At 37.4% G+C, this 21,596-nt stretch overlaps 4 protein-coding genes across 5 annotated transcripts in view; 3 read left to right on the top strand and 1 right to left on the bottom strand.

Moving 5' to 3' along the window:
- Nucleotides 1-1,288, top strand: part of LOC134745143 (uncharacterized) — a 33,351-nt gene extending 32,063 nt beyond the window's left edge. For both annotated transcript variants that reach the window (XM_063679119.1, XM_063679118.1), the window contains exons 8-9: nt 655-890; nt 1,135-1,288. In XM_063679119.1, coding sequence (XP_063535189.1) covers nt 655-890; nt 1,135-1,287 — 389 coding nt within the window. In that variant the 3' untranslated portion in view covers nt 1,288. The remainder of the gene's footprint in view (nt 1-654; nt 891-1,134) is intronic.
- Nucleotides 1,289-5,814: 4,526 nt separating this feature from the next.
- On the top strand, nt 5,815-6,627 carry LOC134745267 (aprataxin). The gene is made up of 2 exons (XM_063679260.1): nt 5,815-6,359; nt 6,450-6,627. The coding sequence occupies exons 1-2, from the start codon at nt 5,930-5,932 to the stop codon at nt 6,605-6,607; spliced, it is 588 nt and encodes a 195-aa protein (XP_063535330.1). The 5' UTR covers nt 5,815-5,929; the 3' UTR covers nt 6,608-6,627.
- Nucleotides 6,628-7,166: 539 nt separating this feature from the next.
- LOC134745133 (uncharacterized) lies at nt 7,167-9,916 on the bottom strand. Its single transcript, XM_063679102.1, has 5 exons — nt 9,582-9,916; nt 9,306-9,472; nt 8,738-8,963; nt 8,214-8,540; nt 7,167-7,804 (listed from the first exon to the last, which is right to left on the bottom strand). The coding sequence occupies exons 1-5, from the start codon at nt 9,776-9,778 to the stop codon at nt 7,222-7,224; spliced, it is 1,500 nt and encodes a 499-aa protein (XP_063535172.1). The 5' UTR covers nt 9,779-9,916; the 3' UTR covers nt 7,167-7,221.
- A 3,615-nt stretch (nt 9,917-13,531) lies between these two features.
- LOC134745184 (transcription factor SOX-8-like) overlaps nt 13,532-21,596 on the top strand; it is a 29,709-nt gene continuing 21,644 nt past the window's right edge. Inside the window, exon 1 of the mRNA XM_063679173.1 lies at nt 13,532-13,830. Coding sequence (XP_063535243.1) covers nt 13,718-13,830 — 113 coding nt within the window. The 5' untranslated portion in view covers nt 13,532-13,717. The remainder of the gene's footprint in view (nt 13,831-21,596) is intronic.

The raw sequence follows: 21,596 nt of genomic DNA, 5'->3' as shown, positions 1-21,596 counted from the left end.
AATAAAATGTTTTGTACGGAAACTTAAATTTTGCGAGACACGTTCTTTAACAATATTATATAACAATAAATAATAATATATAATAAATTCATTTATTTCAGATACATGATACATAATTACAACTATTTACACAAACAGCAATTCCTCAATAAAATTAGAAAAAAAAACATTAAAATTAAAATCAATAAAAAATAAAATTAAAACTAATATCATAAAACTAACAAAATAAAACTAACGATCCAGTTAGACGCCCTGTGCAGCTTATCCCAGTGAAGCTGGAAAGGGCCGTCTAGGCGCTCTGCCGCCTCTGAAGGAGGCTATTCGGGCTGCCGCGCAGTCGCCCCACCAAGGACGCAACGCGCTTGCGCATTATAACATGAAAGCCATCTGTACGTCTCTCGCAAAACATCCCCGATGCACTGCAATGGCGCGGCAGCCCCAACAGCATCCTAAAGCTATTATTATATTGGACGCGTAGGGCGCTCAGAGCCCGTTGTGTGTAGTTGATCCATAGGCTGCAGGTGTAAAATGATTGACAAAAGGCCTTAAAAAGGGTAACCTTAGCTACTTTAGTACACCTTGCAAACCTACGAATCAACATATTGCTTCTTACTGCGAGCGCCCTACGCTCCCTCTCATATTGTCATTCCTCAGGTCACGGCCGTCGCCGCAGATCGCTCCCTGATGCGTCAGACATACACAACATAACCAGCGCTGCCATGGTCGCGGACAACGGGACCACACCGTTTACGAGATTCAAGGAGAACCTCGAGTACACTGTCGTGATGCCGGGGGAGCTGTTCCACCGGACGCCGCTAGAGGGGACGTGTGCTACCTCCATGATGGTCGCTGCGGCGTTAGGCGCCTTGCTATTTATGTCAGCTTTGCTGGTAAGAACATTTCACAACAGTAACACTCGAACACCATTGGAAGGTCCCCTCCACCACCCACCACCACCACGTCCATGATGATGGTCGCTTTACGCGCCTTGCTGTTTATGTTAGCTTTAGTCTAGTAGTTCTGAGTTTACACACACATGAACCTATATCCTACACTCCCACACATACATCTATTCTACTCCATGAAAAAAGTATTTCATTCTAATTACTATTGAAATGTTTATTGCTTTTACAGATGTGTTACCTGGCCACACGCTTGAACTCCACAATGCTCAAAAACAACAGTTTACAAGCGCCGTCGGGCAAAAGCTTTGAACAAATTCTTAGGGAGCTTGCACACCACTCACTACCAGACTCTGGCTACACAGGGCGTCCCACCTTACAGTGAAAATAGTATTACCTATTTCATACATACACTTAATTAATTAATTATTGAATGCATATTGTCGAAACCTTTCATTCTAATATAATATATTATAATTAGGTTACCTCGTAGCGTGTATTTATTTAATTAAGTTTAGTCTGTAGTATTTATTAATTTAAAATGTGAACTTATGACTGAAAAACTACAAGTTATGTTAGATAACTAAACAATTTTTCAGTCATGACTGTTGCTTATAAAATAGAATATAATGATGTATTTGATTTATTAAGACAGGGAGTAATGTGATTAATATAAGCGTTAAAATAAAATTAACTAGAATTTAAGTAGTTTTATTTTAAAATTAGGTAAGTACATTTATTATTCAAAGAAAGCTCTTTACGGTCGGACAAAAACTAAGTAATTAAGTCCGACTCGCGCTTGACTGCACATTTCTAATAGGTTTTCCTGTGATCTATAGGTAAAGAGCTATTTTGTATATTTTTTTCTAAATTTTAGACCTAGTACTTTCGAAGATAAAGAATCCAGGATTTCATTCAGGGGGAGGGGGGCAAATTCTTGCCAAATTACAAAAAACCGGCCAAGTGCGAGTCGGACTCGCGCACCGAGGGTTCCGTACTTTTTAGTATTTGTTGTTATAGCGGCAACAGATATACATCATCTGTGAAAATTTCAACTGTCTAGCTATCACGGTTCATGAGATACAGCCTGGTGACAGACAGACAGACGGACAGCGCAGTCTTAGTAATAGGGTCCCGTTTTTACCCTTTGGGTACGGAACCCTAAAAACTGACTACCTCGTATTACAAATAACTGGCGATCGAGCATAAGTTGCGTTCTCGCGCGCGAGTCCATACTTGAAGTCGCGCTAGATGTATGGTGTCGCGCGCGAGACCGCAACTCATGGCCTGGGTCTGTTGTGTTGAGTATCATTGTTAGTCTTAAAATAAGTGCTTACCTATATAATATGTGGACGTAAAAAAAGTGCTTAACTGTGGCCAACCCCACTGGTTCATGCACAGTTACCAAACTTCCACTTTTTAAACTTCAATTATGCAAAAAATAGGTGAGTACGGTTATTTTCATTTCTAAGCCCCCGCCGCGAAAACGGGTGTTATAAATTTGACCTCTATGTGTATGTATGTGTAAACCGATTTAAATACGGTTTTTCATTTGAAAGTAGGTTTTCTAGCCAGTGATCTCAGGTGCCAAAAGAATACAGCTAAGATACGCAAGCTGCCGCAGCCCGCGATACCTTCATACCCGTACGCGCCCCGGCCGCCGGGCCCGGCGCCCCCGGCGGGTTGGTCAACTACACCTCCGAGTAACTCATGAGGCCCTGGTACCTGCTCCTTGCTAAATTCAATTTTAAGATAGTATTTTTCTCGATTTTGGCACCCGTAGCCGGGAACACCCAAATATTCCGAAATACGTTTTACCGATTTTTATAACCACGATTTTCATAATCCCGATTTTTTATAAATCCGAAATATCAAAATTACGATTTTTAAAAACACGATGGAATAAAATCACGAATGTGCTTTTTCCGAAAACTTTAAATCCGATTGTCACTTGACCGAAAGCTTAAAGTTCCGATTTTACACTTTTCCGAAAATATTTTTTTCCGAATTCCTAAATTCCGAAAAATCATTGTCCGATCAGAAATAAAATAATTCGGTATTCAGAAATTCGGTCTTTTGTAAGGTCGGAAAAATTAAATTCGTGATATTCAAATAAATTCAGAATTCTTGATTTTGAAAATCGTAAATGTTAAATTCGGCGTTTGTCACTGTCGGAATTGTTATAATCGGAATTATGTGGTTCGGAATTTAAAATTTCGGAATAATGGCAATTCGGAATTCGTGATTTCAAAAATCGTAATGAGGGCTATCGTTTTTTTGCTCACCAGTTGGCGCCTCTGTTCTTCTTCTTCTTTTAAAATTATGGCTTCAGCCCAGTGGGCTATTTCGCCAGTATCAAGGTATTAAGAGGTTTAAAAACGACAAAAATTGTACGGTTGTACAAGACAGTGTACGGTGATTTGTTAGCTCTTGTAAATTGATAGCTAAACTTTACAAGAAGCACGTGGACTACCGGCCGTTGACTCCAAGATGGTGGTTAAACGCGCTTCAAAATTAATTCTCCATTCACTGCACACTACCACATTAGTTTACTGTATAATAAGCTATCGATATTACACTTTAAACAATATTAATGAGCAAAAAACAAAGTAATTAATCACGATGCTAACTATCAAGATGGCGCTCGAACCGGAAGTCCTGGCGCCTCTGTTGATGGTGGTCCAAAAGACTAAAGAACAGCTGTCAGTCATTGAAGTGACAAGTGACATTTGACATTTCGAACTATGGAAAAGACCACCATCTACACTAGCGCCCCTAGCGGCGAATTCATACGCGTTAGCCCTCATTGTTAAATTCGGTGTTTGTCACCATCGGAATTGTTATAATCGGAATTATGTGGTTCGGAATTTACAAAATTCGGCTTTTTGGGTTTTCGGAAATATAAATCTTCGTGATTTTCATCATTCGTAATTACGACAGTCGGAATTTTGATGGGTCGAGCATTTAAAAATCGGAATGACAAAATTCGACATTGTAAAATTCGGAATAAAAATTTTCGGAATCATGTACATAGTATACGTAGATTATAGTCGAGTAGAAAAAAAACTTTTGGAAACTATTTGTTGCACTTATATTTAAGTACGTTTGGTGGGCATTTTTTTCCAATTGTTGAAAAATTGCACCAAGGTAGGTCTTGTGTCAGGGGCTCAGGAGAAGGGCAATTGCCCCTAGTGCCCCCCCCCCTGTATCCGCGCCTGAAAGAACCATCCCCCCGATGGTAATTTTTTGGCTAGTTCCTTAAATAATTTTTAATCTGTATTTTAAAATTACAAAAAAATATATATTTGAGAATCTCATAACGAGCGCTTTCATTTCATATGTATATGTAATACGATATAGTTTTAAAAACTTTATTTTTTAAGTCTCTCATTTAAATGTGGCCCCCCATGTTAAAAATTCATTTGTTTAAGTTACATGTCCGTGTTTGGGTCACAAACTTACGGTATGTGTACCAAATTTCAACTTAATTGGTCCAGTAGTTTTGGAGGAAATAGGCTGTGACAGACGGACACACAGACGCACGAGTTATCCTTTAAGGGTTCTCTTTTTTCCTTTTGAGGTACGGAACCCTAAAAAGTCAGGAGCTCTTAAATCAGGCGATCTTGGGGGCCAATCAATGTCACAGTTTCTCGAATTTTCCGCAATTTTCTTAGTTTCCGCAATTTTCTTAATTCCCGCAATTCATGATTTGGTTGAGTAAAACGTTTTGTTCCGTCGTAAAACGCTCCATAACAAATTTGCCGTATCTAATTTACACAAACTCACAAAGTAATTTTCATGCAACAAGTGTCATATTTACCGCCAAAACAAAATGGCGGCAAAAAAAAGTTGTATACCTCGAAGTTGGCCAGCCTGTATACTGTATAATATAGTTGGTCAAACCAAATTGTCAGTAAATAAGAACAAAAAAAACTATACTCATCCTTTTCTTTTGGGTGCTAGTACTAGTGTAAGACAAAGATAGTATAATTCTCTTTGTCTATGTTTGAAACGAGGCAGTCCTTTGACAAACTATATATTAGTTTGGCCCAGGACTGTCTCATGTCCAACATTACAGAAAGAATCATACTGTCTTTGTCTTACACTAGTACTAACACCCAATAGAAAATGAGTGCAATTTTGCTACTTTTGTAGACCTCCTTAGACCGTTATAAGTGGGTGACCAGACGGGACAATTTTACACACAATCTGATAAATTTCTGTTACCGTAGCCTATGGACGCCTGCAACACCGGAGATATTACACGCGCGTTGCCGACCCTGGTGGTGTGGACGCAGAAATGAAATTGAAGGACATTAATAATAAATAATTTATTTCAGACAAAGTTGATCCATTGTTTGTTAGTTACAGAGTATCTTAATAACTATGTTAGTGGCACAATACAAAAACAAAAAAATGAAATAATACAATAATAAAAAATAAACTAAATATAGTTGGTCAAACAAATTTGTCAGTCAGTAACAACCAGGAAAATTATACTCATCCCTTTCTTTTGGATGCTAGTACTAGTGTAAGACAAAGATAGTATGATTCTCTCTGTCTATGTTTGAAATGAGACAGTCCTTTGACAAACTATACATATAACCTACACGATATAGAAAAACTATTTGCCAGGGGCAAGCAAGGCAGATAACCTGCTCTACTTGGCCCTGCCAATCGCCATTTTAACCCAGTTGCGTTGCGAGTCACATTGGCTCGTTGATTCTACTATGAAATGTGTGGATGCTAGATGAGATTGATAATCAAATTGCAAATTTAATTCTGATCAAATTGGCAATTTAATTGTCCCGTCTGGACAAACCTTAACTTTTAATTACGAACGCTTCTTTGTAATGTCAGTATGACATTGACATTTAACTAGAAATTAAAAACAAAAAAAGTGTATGAATCGATTTCAGCAGAATTAACTTAATTGTTCAGAGTTAACGTAGTTATTGTATTCTTTGCAACTAAGAAAGTATTGGTTTATAAATCGTAAGGTTAAATACCTAATATCAAGACTGATAATGAGCAAAAGGAGCGCTAGTATGTTAGGAGACGCGTGTAAAACCACCAAACAACCAAGGCACTGGTCGCTAGGACTATTAGGGTCCATGAAAGACCCAGAGTTAATCGTGAAACAGTCTGACAGAGTTGTAATTATTCGAGATAAATATCCAAAAGCCAAAGTTCATTACCTTGTACTGCCGCAGGAGGACATAAATAGTATTTACAATCTCAATAAGAGTCATATTAGTCTCTTGGAAGAATTCGGTGATTTCTATGAAGAACTAAAAGAAGACCATCGTGGAATCACCCTCAGGGCTGGTTTTCATGCTGCACCAAGTATGCAGCGGCTTCACATGCATGTTATAAGTACTGACATGATTTCACCATGCCTGAAAACAAAAGTACACTGGAACAGTTTTGTTACAAAAAACTTTATTCCTTACAAAGGCAAGTACCCCTTAAACAACGACTAATGATGTTGTTTTGTTTTCCATTTGTTGTGTATTAATTATCTTATGTTTTTTTTGTTCATTACAGATGCACTAAGTGAGCTGAAAGAGAATGGAAGTATTCAGAAAATATCAAATGAGGCTCACAAGACCTTAATGGCTATGGATTTACAGTGCAACCAATGTAATTTTAAGCCTAAAAATATGCCACAACTTAAAGAACATTTGTTCTCTCATGCTAAATAAACAAATTATCTTAGATTGAACTACTTATTTCTTTCTGAACTATATTCTTACTACACAGCTACCCACTTTTGCTACTAGGGAGAGGCTTTTTGTGTTTTTTATTTATCAGTATCGGATTTGCAGTCTTGGCCGCCGTAGGCCCTGATGTTACTACTAGCCACCCCTTGCCCCTTTCTCAGCACCCATCATATAGACTAGCCTATAGATATAGCCATGCTGCCATCCCCTAATGTCTTACCGCCCTAGGCCAGGGCCTTAGGGCAAATCCAACACTGTTTTTTGTTGTTGGTTAATGTTATTTAAAGGGTTTAATTTTACATACAATTGCAACAAGCCACAATAGTGAGCCTCGATATTTAGTATTTGGAAGTGTAGGATTGTTTTATATTTTTATTTTATTACAAAGGTTTCACAAATCAATTGGGTAGCGTTTTGTAATCTGGGGTGCCGATAGAGAAACCAACATTCTATACACTGAATTGCACTTTATTCATTGCCAAATTTATTTTCCATGTACATTAGTCATGCCTTAATTTTACAGTATTTAGGACTTCTCGTTTTTACCTATTTTAGAGACAATTAGCTACTGTACATGCACAATAGTATACTTACTGTTAACTACACTTGTTATCATTAAATGATACTTTGCTAGAGCGAGGGCTTTCATCTAGAAGCGATGTAGAAGTATCAAGACTTTCGTCACCATCTGGGGTGTATAAGGACTGATTTCGTCTTTTAAATGTCTTTTTTCCTACTGATAAAGGTGTAGCACATTCATTGGTGCTGTTTATCTGTGAAGGTGTCTTTGGAGAGAACAAAGAGTTTGTATGAGACATCTCACTGTCACAATCACTGGGTGTCACTGGTGCTGGTAATGACATTTTTGCTTTGACTGGTGTTGCTAGAACATTCACCACTGGCTCTGGACTAGCAAGAACATTGCTAGAAGTAATTACATTTGGTTGTTTCATTACTCTACCGGTTCTTGCTGTCAATACTTGTAAGGGATCATCAATACAAAGTTTTTCACACAAGTTCACAGTTTGTGGGTTAGCAATTGGATCAGTAGGCACACCACGGCGAGAGTTGGGATCATACACTGAAGCAGTCATTACAAAATTATCCTCCTTTATTAGCAAGTCTCCCATTAAGTTAACAACTTCTTCTTTTTCTCCAGTTGTTGGTGTAAAATCATACCTGAAAATTATCAAAAATATCTGAAGTGTTACTCTCTAGTCACAAAACAAATAATAAATTTTGCCCCACTACACATAACTTTATGTTACATTATGGATGTTATATGCACAAAGGACAAATTAAAGTATAATAGATCTACTTTTATGAGTTAGTCAGGCAATCCAATTTTACGTGTTGAAATTATAAATAGCAGTGGCAGTTTTCATACTAAATAACTAAAATGTAAAAATAATATTTGATGTCCTACAACATGATAATTCTTGCGGTGTTGTATGTGGGCTGTCAGACTTCTTTACTTACTACTACTTACTAAATTACTACTATTTACTAAATTATAGATTGGAATAGATTTTCTAATGTGACATAATGTTGTCATGGGACAAAAATGTTAGATATTCCAAATAGGCACCTTTCATTTCCCCCTGGACCAGGCATATGACAGTCAACATTCTTAACTGACATGAGATGATTTGTGTTCTTCAGCACAGCCAACCACTCCTCATCATATCTCAGTTGTTTGTCACCATCATACTCTGCAGGTAGATCTAATATTTGAAGATGCCTGCGTTTAGGCAAACACTTGTCAAGTGCCAGGAACTTGGTTTCCCCCTCTTCATGCTTTACCAGCGCTGCAAAAAGGCAATGCAAGTGTGCAGCAAACCAGTAGTCTGGCTTTAGCTCTTTCAGTAGTTTCGTGGCAGGAGGGCTTCCTAGTTGATTAGATTCAATATCCTCCCTGAAAAACAAAAAAAAAACAGGTTTTAATTATTTGGGTAATAATACTAATAAGATTGGGGAGACTTGGCAAACTTCTGCAAGCTTGAACTTTTTTATTATTATTCTAAACTGATCCGCGATTGGCCCTAGTTGGCAAGCATTTGAAGATGAGGTAAACCACTTGATGACATAAATGACAAACATATTATAATGTACCTGAAAAATGGTTTTCTTCTTAACAATTCCTCTTTATTCCCGTAATCAGTGATACCTTCTGGCCAGTCATGAGACAGCATGACATGCACCTTCTCCTTCAGCTGACTCAGACGAAAGACATCCAGGGCTCGGATGTGGTACACAGATCGTAAAGAGTTCTGGTTGTAGGGAGGACACTCCCAAAGGCCCTGGAGATAGTCTCTTCCTTTGAAGATTCCAGACATACCTGAAATAATTATAATAATAATTTGTGCAGACATTTTGATTAAAAAATACAACACATTTTAACCTCTTATATTTCAGATAACAAATTTTGGTTTCAATAGGTATTTTACTATTGTCCTTGTGCCTACAGTAAATAGCACTTTAATGCATTCATGGTTAACAAAATTAACAATATGAGTGGCAGTAGAAAGGGTGGATGTGTCAGGAAACTGTCCTGTGATATAAGTAATTGCACATCCTATGTCACTTTTCTCAGAATGTCACAGGTAAAGTAAAGCACAATATTTTGTTCAACATTGTATGTTTAAGAGGAAAAGATAATAAAGATTTGATTTAATGTTACCTCCGATTCTCAAGTTACCAAACTTGACCACGCCAGCTCTGCCGAGGTAGTAGATGTTTGGGGCCACCCATCCCCCATAGGGGAGCTCTTGCAGATAATTGGATGCTTCATGGTTCCCGCCAATGAATATCGTCAACACAGGGGCCTTTTCTTCACCACTATAGTACCTGAAAATTAAATGTTATATTATGATTAAATGAAATGTTACATTGTCTAGAACATACTTCTTCTCGTATTTTCAACTTCAACAATCACAAAAATAAAAACATAACCTACTTATAAAATGTGCAAATGTGTTGGTATTTTTCAGGCACTGCCATTGCTCGTAGATCGTCTTTATTCCGTACCGACTGGAAATCTCCGCAACATATCAATAAATCGATCATTATTCCTTCCCTCTCTTGTAATGTTTTGATGCATTCGTATATTTTTTCTAATTCGCCATGGGCACAACCTTCGACGGCAATTTTCATGTTGACCAAATTTATTTATAGCTTTACTTTCAAAGTTATTCCTGGGATAATTTCTACCCCATTCATTCAACAACACTAAGTAAAGTAAAATTTAATTAGAAATATGAAGAAATACTAACTTTCTAAGAGAGCAATCGTTTGACAACAATCAGCCTGTCAATGTCTTGTCAATTTCTTATGCCACAGATAAAATATGTAAACGAAAATGTTAGGTATATAGATATTTAATTTTGATACGAATGATTTGTACCAACATAAGAAATCCTATTGCGTATACTGCGTACCGCGATGTGACCCCTTATATAGTTGGTCCAACCAAAATGGCAGTAAATAATAATAAAAACTATACCTTTTGCTACAGTGACATTGCTCGCATTGCTCCCAACAGATTTAAATCTTCACGAATTTTAAACATTATTAATTATAAAACGGGACTATTAAGTCCTGTTTTATAATGAATATTAGCTCCAAACTGTCTTTTTCTGTTCATAAAATGTAAGGAGGGTAGAAGTAGGTACGTCTACCCTCCATAATAAAAAAAACTTTGTCAATGACGCTGTCCAACTGCTGCAGCTGTGGTTTGTTTTCTGCGCTGCGAACATTTTATTTATTGAATTGTTAAATAATACAACGTAGCGGTACTACCGCTTAGACTATGAACTTGAAACTATGGACTACTACAGCAATGCATATAGAAAATGTGGTAAATGCAGAGCAACGGCTTGCGGCAGCTAAAGATAAGTGAAATTAGTGAAATCCACAGCTTTAGTAAGTTCAGAAGGAATCGCGTCATAAACGCATCTGGAAAGCGTATTAACCGTAAAGAAATGTATGAATGCAAGTTGGAGATCTGTGCAAAATGCCGTGTGTATAGTTTAGTGAATCTGTGAGCGTAAAGTGGGTTATATTATACTGTACTTTGCAAATATACGACAATAGTGTAATAGGTAGGCATGCTAAAGGCCTCTAAAGTGATTTGTATTACTGAAACCATTGTGAATGAGCTTTAATAACACCAATTTTTTTATTGTCGGTAAAGTTTTCAGTGTATATTTCCATATGTAAAACATGATTTAATAAATAATACAATGTTTTAAACATTTATATTTAAATCAAGTGAAGAATTGCAATATTTGCAATGAATTTTTCCCCTCACTAGCTCGGAAAGCCGTCTTTTATCCTTTAAAACAAGCGGGGAAAAACGCATTTTATCCACTAGTGGGGAAAGTAATTTGACCTTGAATGGTGCATGTTTAAGTAGCTTGACAGATAACAAAACGTAAAACGCTCATAATAATGGTTCGTTCGATATTAATTATCATTAAATAAATGGTTTGAGAATCTAATAAAAAATACCAAATGTAGCTTTATTTAATAATTTTAAGTCATAAACCTTAAAATTCCATAAGAAACGTTAGATTTTTTATAATGATGTTAACGCACAAGTTGAGTCGATGCAATTTCAAAACGCATCGTTGACATTTCATACGTCAGAACAGAAATGTCAACATTGTCAACAAAATTTTTACTTAAAAACACTTCTTACCATCAGAATTTCCAGTGTTTTCTGTTATAATATATATATATATTACACTTTCTTCGCTATAGTGAGGGGAAAAGTTTTGTGTTACACACGGGTGCAAATGTATTTTACTTCTTGTGTGTTGAAACACTCGCTACGCTCAGGATTCTATTTTAGAACCACTCGCTTCGCTCGTGGTTCAACTATAGAATCCTTTCGCTTGCTCTTGTTTCAATTCCACACTCGCTGGTAAAATACAACTTTGCACCCTTGTATAACACATAACTATTTCCCCTCACTAGCTCGGAAAGCCGTCTTTTATCCTTTAAAACAAGCGGGGAAAAACGCATTTTATCCACTAGTGGGGAAAGTAATTTGACCTTGGATGGAGCGTGTTTAAGTAGCTTGACAGATAACAAAACATAAAACGCTCATAATAATGGTTCGTTCGATATTAATTATCATTAAATAAATAGTTTGAGAATCTAATAAAAAATACCAGATTTAGCTTTATTTAATGATTTTAAGTCATAAACCTTAAAATTCCATAATAAACGTTTGTTTTTTAATAATTATGTTAAATATAATTCTGAACGCACAAGTTAAGTCGATGCAATTTCAAAACGCATCATTGACATTTCATACGTCAGAAATGTCAACATTGTCAACAAAAATTTTACTTAAAAACTTCTCACGTAAAAGTACAGAATTTCCAGTTTTTTGTTATAATATCGTAAAAAAATTAGTAATTTCAGTTGATGAAGATGATCTAACGCCTGTGGATGTTGCACTTTCCTCGCTATAGTGAGGGGAAAAGTTTTGTGTTACACACGGGTGCAAATGTATTTTACTTCTCGTGTGTTAAAACACTAGCTACGCTCAGGATTCTATTTTAGAACCTATCGCTTCGCTCGTGGTTCAACTATAGAATCCTTTCGCTTGCTCGTGTTTCAATTCCACACTCGCGGGTAAAATACAACTTTGCACCCTTGTATAACAAATAACTAATAATAGTGACTTCCCGTTGATTCAATTTTTGATGTTACGAGCACTTAATTCACTCGCACCAGCAAGATGTACGAGCAAATGTTCCTTCTTGGATGCTTACAGTTATATTACAGTCGCTTGCAAGTCTTGCAACGCAGGCACGTAGATCTCCGTTAGTAGGCACGTATAGCGTGACGTCAGAGCGGCTCGCTCGCGGCCAATCGCGGGCCGAGGCGGCGCCAGCGTACGCGCGCACCGCCCACCGCGCGTCGTCGGTGGGAAAATTAGGAAAAATGCAACAATCGCGCTGTGTAAACAAACACTATGGATATACATACAATGATAAAAGTATTGTATGTAGGTACCAAATACACTTTAAAGCTCCGTATATGGATCACTGTAACATAAGTGTTCTTTCTACCTACATATTTACCTACTCAATTTTATTTCTTGTTCAATAAGAAAAGGGGAAAACGATGTAAGTAGTTATAATTATAATACAAATATTTTACTCGTTAAAAGCTATTTTTTTAGGTAGATAGTTTCCTACCTTAAAACATCGAAAATAGCAGGTCACACAGCTAATTACGCACCTAAGTAGTAGGGGGGGAAGGCAGTCATTTTTTGGCTATTTTCTTAAATAACTTCTAAACTATTTATTTTAAAATTACAAAAAGTATATTTGACATTCGCACTTCATTTTTTTCACATTCACTCTTTCATTTGATAATGTAACATGATATAGTTTAAAAACTTTATTTTTTAATTATCTCATTTACCCCCCAAAAGTGGTCCCCATGTTTAAAATTCATTTGTTTACGTTACATGTCCGTCTTTGGGTCACAAACTTACATGTGTGTACCAAATTTCAACTTAATTGGTCCAGGAAGTATATAGTTTCGGAGAAAATAGGCTGTGACAGACGGACAGACGTCTAGACAGACGCACGAGTGATCCTATAAGGGTTCCGTTTTTTTCCTTTTGAGGTACGGAACCCTACAGGATAATAAAATAATACGTTCGATATAGTTAAGCTGGCTTTTCAATGCCTGTGTCTTTATAACACTATATTTAAAACACAAGAGCTTTTGTGAAAACAATAAAAAAAAATACTCACTTGTATCCCCTCCTTAAATATTTATGTACTTAGTAGTATTTTCTTACAAACATATATTAGCTGCAAATATTATTTATAACACATAAATATCAATACCTTAAATTACATATTTATAAACAAAAAAAAACAGTTGTAAAATCATATCAGAGCCATGCGCGCGCGCCCCTTCGGTCGAGCATTATATAGTTATGCGTTGAGCATAAGGAACTCTTTATAGTCCGTGCGCGCGAGTGGATCGCACGCATCTCGCGGCTCTATTCAAACCCCTTTTCGTGTTGACAAATATTAGAAAAAAAAACAATATAGTGTGAAAATGAGTTGGGGCCCCGAGCACGATCGACCTTGCGCTAAGCTGGAAATCAACGAGGCGGTCGGCAAGCTGCTTCAGACCTTCAATTATGAGACTATTGTGCCACAACCCTCCAAGTAAGTGTTTTTAACCAACTTTTAAAATTCTGAAAAGAGGTTCAATTCGGTACCATGATTTTAACGGCCTCCTAGCCTAGTTAGCAGTGACCCTTCCTACATAGCAGGTGGTCCCGGGTTCAAATCCTGGTAAGGCCATTTATTTGTGTGTTCATCATAGATATTTGTTCCTGAGAATCCTGAGTTATGGATGTTTTATATGTATTTTAGTATTTATCTATATCTTCTATTATACAGTGTGGAAAAAATGAATGGGCCCTGGAGGGAAAGTGCCTTAAAACCTTAAGTTATCTCATTTTGCTTAAAGGAAACATTCTTTAATTTTTACAAGAAATATAACTGCATTCAAAGATTTTTTGAAATTAGCTTGTTTCACCCGGGAATCGAACCGACAAAAAATTAATAAAATTGAGCTTACTGTGGGGCTAGATCGATTTGTGTGGCTGACATATAATATTTATCTGGGGGCACGGCAGTGCCCCCGCCAATACGAGCAAAGTGAAGCGCAAGGGCACTACCTACATTTTCTCGAAGGGCTTCGTCGTTTTTTGAACCCTCATAACTTGGGTTTGGTTTGGATTACACCAGATAAACAACATTCTCGGGATATGATGCCAAAAGTGTACTTATTAAGTATGTATAAAAATGTTCACTTGTATAGCTGAAAATTAGATAATAATCATACTTTACTTTAGATTTTTTTCATATCTAAAAAACCCCGATTTCGTCACTCACTCACTCAATCACTGATGATCATCAAAACCTTTAGGGTACTTCCTGAAGTCCTAGGAAGCTGAAATTTGGTATGTAAGATAGTCTTAGTACACAAACAAAAATAAAAAACCGGCCAAGTGCTAGTCGGACTCGCGTTCCAAGGGTTCCGTACATTACACAATTTAAACAATGTATTTTTTATGTGAAATGTCTTTAAAAAACCCGTAGGGGTCGGATCAAAAACTAAGTAATTAAGTCCGACTCGCGCTTGATTGCAGGTTTTCCGGTGATCTATGGGTAAAGATCTATTTTGTGTATTTTTTTCAAAATTTTTGATCCAGTAGTTTCGGAGATAAAGGGGGGGGGGGATGGTCATTTTTTTGCTTATTTTCTTGAATAACTTCTAAACTATTTATCTTAAAATTATAAAAAAATAATATTTGAGATTCTCACAATGAGCTCTTTCATTTGATATGTAACCCGATATAGTTTAACAAACTTTATTTTTTAATTTTCTCATTGTCCCCCAAAAGTGGCCCCCGTGTTTAAAATTAATTTATTTACGTTACATGTCCATCTTTGGGTCACAAATTTACATATGTGTACAAAATTTCAACTTAATTGGTCCAGTAGTTTCGGAGAAAATAGACTGTGACAGACGGACAGACAGACACAGACAGACAGACAAACAGACAGACAGACAGACAGACGCACGAGTGATCCTATAAGGGTTCCGTTTTTTCCTTTTAAGGTGCCCTTTTGAGGAGCCCAACTGGGGAAGTACCTCCACCTTACAGAAAACCGCAGCCAAATAACAATAGATCCTACTCATAGTGTTGTGTTCCTGCCGGTAAGTAAGGTTGCCAGAGCTCAACGAGGGAGAGGAGTGTTAGGGTCGGCAACGCGCGTGTAATATCTCCGGTGTTGCAGGCGTCCATAGGCTACGGTAACTGCTTACCATCAGGCGGGCCGTATGCTTGATTGCCACCGACGTGGTATAAAAAAAAAGCGTACGGAACCCTAAAAAAACAAAAACTTGAAATTGGGGGTAGAATTTTGTATGGGGAATCATTAACTGCTGTACCAATCTAGTTAAAATTTGGTATACTGTAGATAGTTTTGGTTATGGGGAATGACATAGAATAGTTTTCAACCCCAAGATCACCCTGTGACGAAAAGGGCGTTAGGGGGGGGAAAGGGGGTTGACGTTTGTAAGGGGGGAGCCAGTAAAAAACAGATTGTATAAAAGATGCCCCCAGATACGAAATTTCAGGATTTTTAATAGTAAATTATTGTAATTATTATTAAAATTAAAAATAATTACTTATGACAGTCTTCCATCCCCTAGGAAGGGGAAGAACTACAGTCCTGAGCCGTTTTGTGGGATTCCCAGAAGCCTAACGCGGCTCACCCTAAAGACCTACTGTCACTACAAAACCATTCAACTCTGGAGGGAAAAACCAGGGTTGAACCATTCCAAAGCGCTTATCAATGCCTTCAGCAAAAAGGCGTCTTCGAGCGCCTTGGCGCTGCCTAGGAACCAACTGCGCAACTTGGTCAGGGTGCTTACCGGGCACTGCGGCCTAAATAAGCACATGCACACTATGGGGAAACGTGACATGGGGCGGTGCAGACTCTGTATGGAGGCAGAGGAGACGCCCCTACACATCCTCACAGAGTGCCCCTGCCTAATGCGCACTCGTGACTTGATCCTGGGTGGACATATATTGCGCCCGGAGGAGTTAAAGTCTCTCGAAACCAAAAAGATCCTGCAGCTGTTTGAAGTTGCAGGTTTGGATCGAGAGTTGTAGTAGGTGGCGATCACAATAGATCAGAGATGGTCGCAGTGATACATAGGCTCTGGAGCCTTACATAGCCCCTAGAAAAAGAAGAAGAAGAAGAATCCCCTAGGATACATAAAAAAATATTTATAGTGAATAGGTAAATTTTTCACCTTACGCCTATGTGACGGTAGCAAAACGGCAAATAAGCCACATATTTTGACTAAAGTGTAGAGTTTGTGAAGTTAGAGCCTGTAAAGGCTGTAAAGTTAGAAGCTTGGCTCTACAAAAGGTATGATAAATTTTTGACAGTGCGAGCCTTATAGTTTCGTCTTGGCAACATTTTAAGTACATGAAATGTTTTTGGTGGGATTTATTATTCAAATGTTTGATACCTTCGAACCCCGTTATTTTTCACCCGACTTGGAAAGCTTTTTTTTGTTGGAAAGTATACAGTATGTTTAAAGAGATCGCATTGTCAGAACTGAAATTTGACAAAAATGGGAACAACCTAATTTAGCTATTAATTTAGTTTAGTATTTGTACAGTTACTGTAATACCTCTGTATAGGTACACGGTGTTTTTTTTATCCGTTAATTTCAAGGGTGCATAACAGTACCCGTACCATGAGTCACTCACAGTGTCTAAACTGACATACTCTAACGTCTACGTAATTTACATATACATCTCGCTCGCACTAATATGCCAGTTTGCCAGTACGAGCGAGATGCATAGAAAGTAAGCTACGTTCACGCTAGCGTTTATGTCAGTGCCAAACTGATGGTAGCTGTACTGAGCTTAAATTAAAGTAACTTTCTCAAAGAAACCGGTATTCTAATTGCTTAACTCCATTTTGAAGATAATCATTTTGATTATTAATCAATCATTTATTTTTATCTGATAAGGGCCCCCACATATATCGACGCCGAATTGTATACGCAATGAGAGCGAATAAGACGTCGGCGCGTCGGCACTCGGCAGGCGTCGACCGATGCGAACCGAGCCGAATGACGTGTTTTTTGCTCATATTGCGTTTTTTCTATCGTATTTTTGATTCCGCGTCGACATAATTATGTGGGGGCTCCAAGGCCCCTACGAGCGTGTACACTTGCCTTAGGGCCTGTTTACATATTGATTAGTGTTTAGTATGAGTTTATTATTATACATTTGCGTCTAAACGCAAATAGGTACTATCTCGGATCGGACGATCGATATTCGAAATGTCATTGATATTGTCAATTTGTCATAGTTTTTGTTTGGTGGACTCAAATAATGTCCGTGTTTCAACAACGCTATTAATTACTTTGTACGGAAAAAAAAACTATGCCGGACCCCGAAGTTAACGGAGTAAAAAAAAACTGGCCAAGTGCGAATCGGACTCGCTCACGATGAGTTCCGTACCATTACGCAAAAAAGGCAAAAAAAATCGTTTGTTATATGGGAAACCTACTACCCACTTAAATATTTATTTTATTCTGTTTTTAGTATTTGATGTTATAGCGGCAACAGAAATACACCATGTGTAAAAGTTTCAACTGTCTAGCTATCACGGTTTATTAGATACAGCCTGGTGACCAACAGACGGACAGCGGAGTTTTAGTAATAGGGTCCTGTTTTTACCCTTTGGGTACGGAACCCTAAAAAACCGGCCAGGTGCGAGTCGGACTCGCCCACCAAAGGTTCCATACAAATTTAACTTTTTTTTTTTAATTGACAATTTTCAGATTTTTGCCCTTTATTTGTAGTGTAAGACGATCTTACTTGCTTAGGTCAACGGAAAGCACCCTATCAATTTTGATTCCCTTGAGAGCGTCGACATTTACGTTTTTTGCAGCATAAGAAACAATTTTTTTTTAATGATGATTTTGAATATAACGCATAAACGGCCGGGTATCTTCTTAGGGTTCTATACCTCAACGGAACCCTTATAGGATCACTCGTGGGTCTGTCTGTCTGTCTGTCTATCTGTCTGTCTGTCTGTCCGTCTGTCACAGCCTAATTTCTCCGAAACTACTGGACCAATTAAGCTGAAATTTGGTATACATATGTAAGTTTGTGACCCAAAGACGGATATGTAACGCAAACAAATAAATTTTAAACTCGGGGCCATTTTTCGGGGGGTAAATGAGAAAATTATAAAATTAAGTTTTTCAAACTATATCGTGTTACATATCAAATGAAAGAGCTCGTTGTGAGAATCTCAAATATTTTTTTTATAATTTTAGGATAAACAGTTTAGAAGTTATTCAAGAAAATAGGCAAAAAATTACAATTCCCCCCTTTATCTCCAAAACTACTGGGTCTAAAATTTTGAAAAAAAATACACAAAATAGATCTTTACCTATGGATCACAGAAAAACCTACTAGAAATGTGCAGTCAAGCGTGGGTCGGACTTAATTACTTAGTTTTTGATCCGACCCCTATGGGGTTTTAAAAGACATTTCACTCACGTTTGACATAAAAAATACATTGTTGTAATAAATAAATTGTGTAATGAACGGAACCCTTGGAACGCGAGTACGACTCGCACTTGGCCGGTTTTTTTTCGTTAAGAGTCCCCGGCATGCTCAGTTCTCCATACCAACGTAGTTCCGCTCTCATTTTAAAACGACTAGCTAGATTGCTCTGAAACTTTGTACATACAATAGGATAAGGTATATCTATGTCTGAAATTAGTTTATGTAGCTTCAGATACCATAGTTAAAAAATACAGCGATTTTAAAGTTTTTCAGTTTCGAATAAGTTTTTCATACAAAACTTGTTTTTGCTCTATTTTATTTGCTTTCTAAACTGGAGCTATATAAACTAATTACAGACCTAGATATTCCTTATGTCATTGTATGTGCAAAGGTTCATTACAATCCAACATGTAGTTTTAAAATGAGAGCGGAACTACGTTTGTATGGGAAGGTGCAATTCGGCCGAGCTTAATAGGACAAGTAATATACTTACCTATTTTAGTTTTTATAGCTTAATTACCAGAAGGCGCTGTATCTAATGCACTATACATTTTGTAGTAACTGCATGGATGATTCAAAAGGTGAAATTATTCATAAACATGGATTGTTTGTTTTAGAAAAAGTCCGTTAGACCATTGACTACAGGTACCTACATAGGATACCTATCAATTATTTATCGAAAAACTAGTAACCCATAACAGTTTATTTATTTAGCATTTTGTACTGTTGCATCGGCATAGAGATTAAGGCATACCGAAAGATGATACCCTCAATGAGGTTTAAATTTCGTAAGCTCATGCAGGGCCGATAGCGGAAACGAAGCTCTCAAGTGCTTCCACATAGAAAGGGATAAACATATGCAAACTAACACACGGTCGAAAGAGCACGCTGCATTTCCTTTAAGTGGTGTTAATAATTCAAACTTATTTATGGGCGGGTCTTACAGAACTACCAAATTAAGATAAACAAATTAACTGTTGGCGGCATATGAAAGAGATGTGATGTCAACTCAGTCATGTTAGGGCGATAACAAGTAGGTATAATAACACAATCGTTTCGCTAAATTTATTATCATATATCATATATCATATCATTTATTACTTACTTACTTAATTCATTAATGACTTACTGTGTAACGATGTCACGTACGTGTCGATGATACTTAAATAAACTTAAAGATATTAAATGTGACGTTTTCAATCAAAAGGTTTGTCGCCACATTGTCGCTCACCACATGGACGCTGTCAGGTTTTTCATATAGAGATGCAAGCAAATTTCACCCTTATGGTAAGCGACAATGTGGTACCTTTTACTTGAGAACGACACAAATAAGTAACTACCGCGTTATCCTGGATATTCATTGTTAAATCAGTATTGTCACTGAAAAAAAAAACTAGTAACGGCACTAAAGGCATATACTTACCTACCTCGGTGAATCAACTTTTTCTTGTTAAGTACTTGTTGCCAATTGCCCAGCTCTTAAATTTCCTGATTTTATGGTGCATACTCAAATTTCCCAAACTTGCATTTTTGTGGTTGTCATCCGTAAATAGCCGTATACTAACATTTAATTATGACTGTAGCTTTGGAACGTAGGTAAGAAAATTACCAAATATTAATAATGACAAAGAAGTTGTACCAATAGGTAATTATGCTGTCAAAATATACACTGCTGTTATTGTGGCTACAGCCTTCATTGGCAAGATGTGTAGGTATCCGGACTATCAGGGATGGAACGATTCCATAATTAGCCATTAGCAGATAGATACGCGGCCCCGGGTCAGGCGGCTTCATGGATACTCGAACTGCGCTCTAATTGAATGCCCATATTTTATCTCTTTATCTCTTGTTGTATGTAATGTAGGTAGACATTACTTATAAGTAAACTGTTTATCTTTCGGCGCTTCAAGTACTTATCCTAATATCTAATATTTTAGGCGCTTTGATATGTGTCAAAACAAACCTTGTTTCTTTAACCTTACCCGACCTTACAAATCCATACTAAAATTATAAACGCGAAAGTCTGTCTGTCTGTCTGTGTGTTACCTTGACATTTGACATAGAGATAGTTTTGAGTCCCGGGGCAGGATAGGATAGTTTTTATCCCGGAAATCATCCCTTAAGAGGGTGAAAATTATCTGACTTCCACCCCGAAAGTGAGATAATTGATGCATCGTCGCCTGACAATGATGTAAGTATTATGCTCAAATTGAATCATTGCGTTTACATTTTATCAACGTGTCAGAAGTTAGAGTTGTCTCTCAAATAAGGATATAGGTAAGGAAGTTGGTATCTAGGGAATAAATTAAGACCGGCCAAGTGCGTGACGGACTCGCGCACCAAGGGTTCCGTACTTTTTAGTATTTGTTGTTATAGCGGCAACAGAAATACATCATCTGTGAAAATTTCAACTGTCTAGCTATCACGGTTTATGAGATACAGCCTGGTGACAGACGGACAGACGGACAGCGGAGTCTTAGTAATAGGGTCCCGTTTTTACCCTTTGGGTACGAAACCCTAAAAAGCAGATTGGATAAAAAGAAGCTACCCAAAATACTAATTCTACGCAGACGAAAGCGCGGGCAAAAGCTAGTAATAAATAAATTTAAAAACTACTACTTATTTAAGTAAGGTCGTCAATTTTTTTTTATTAGCCTGTTAGTGTGTCCCACTGCTGCTGGGCAAAGGCCCCCCTCTTTCCCGCCACTTGGCTCTTATATAAAATATCAACAACATGATCTTAGTTCGTTAAGATTCTTGCGAATTACCTGTTACCCCTCTACGGAAGCGATAAATTTGCAATACTAACTG

This window comes from Cydia strobilella, chromosome 11 (genome assembly GCF_947568885.1).
Source record: "Cydia strobilella chromosome 11, ilCydStro3.1, whole genome shotgun sequence".
Lineage (NCBI taxonomy): Eukaryota > Metazoa > Arthropoda > Insecta > Lepidoptera > Tortricidae > Cydia > Cydia strobilella.
This window is presented reverse-complemented; position numbering and strand designations above follow the sequence as displayed.

Bases quoted from the DNA above. Each gene is read 5' to 3' on its own strand.
- LOC134745267 (XM_063679260.1), top strand. From the start codon at position 5,930: ATGAGCAAAAGGAGCGCTAGTATGTTAGGAGACGCGTGTAAAACCACC. The intron at 6,360-6,449 runs GCAAGTACCCCT...TGTTCATTACAG, and splicing joins AAACTTTATTCCTTACAAAG to ATGCACTAAGTGAGCTGAAA.
- LOC134745133 (XM_063679102.1), bottom strand. From the start codon at position 9,778: ATGAAAATTGCCGTCGAAGGTTGTGCCCATGGCGAATTAGAAAAAATA. The intron at 9,473-9,581 runs GTAGGTTATGTT...TTTAATTTTCAG, and splicing joins CACATTTGCACATTTTATAA to GTACTATAGTGGTGAAGAAA. The intron at 8,541-8,737 runs GTACATTATAAT...TTTGTTTTTCAG, and splicing joins AGAAGAAAACCATTTTTCAG to GGAGGATATTGAATCTAATC.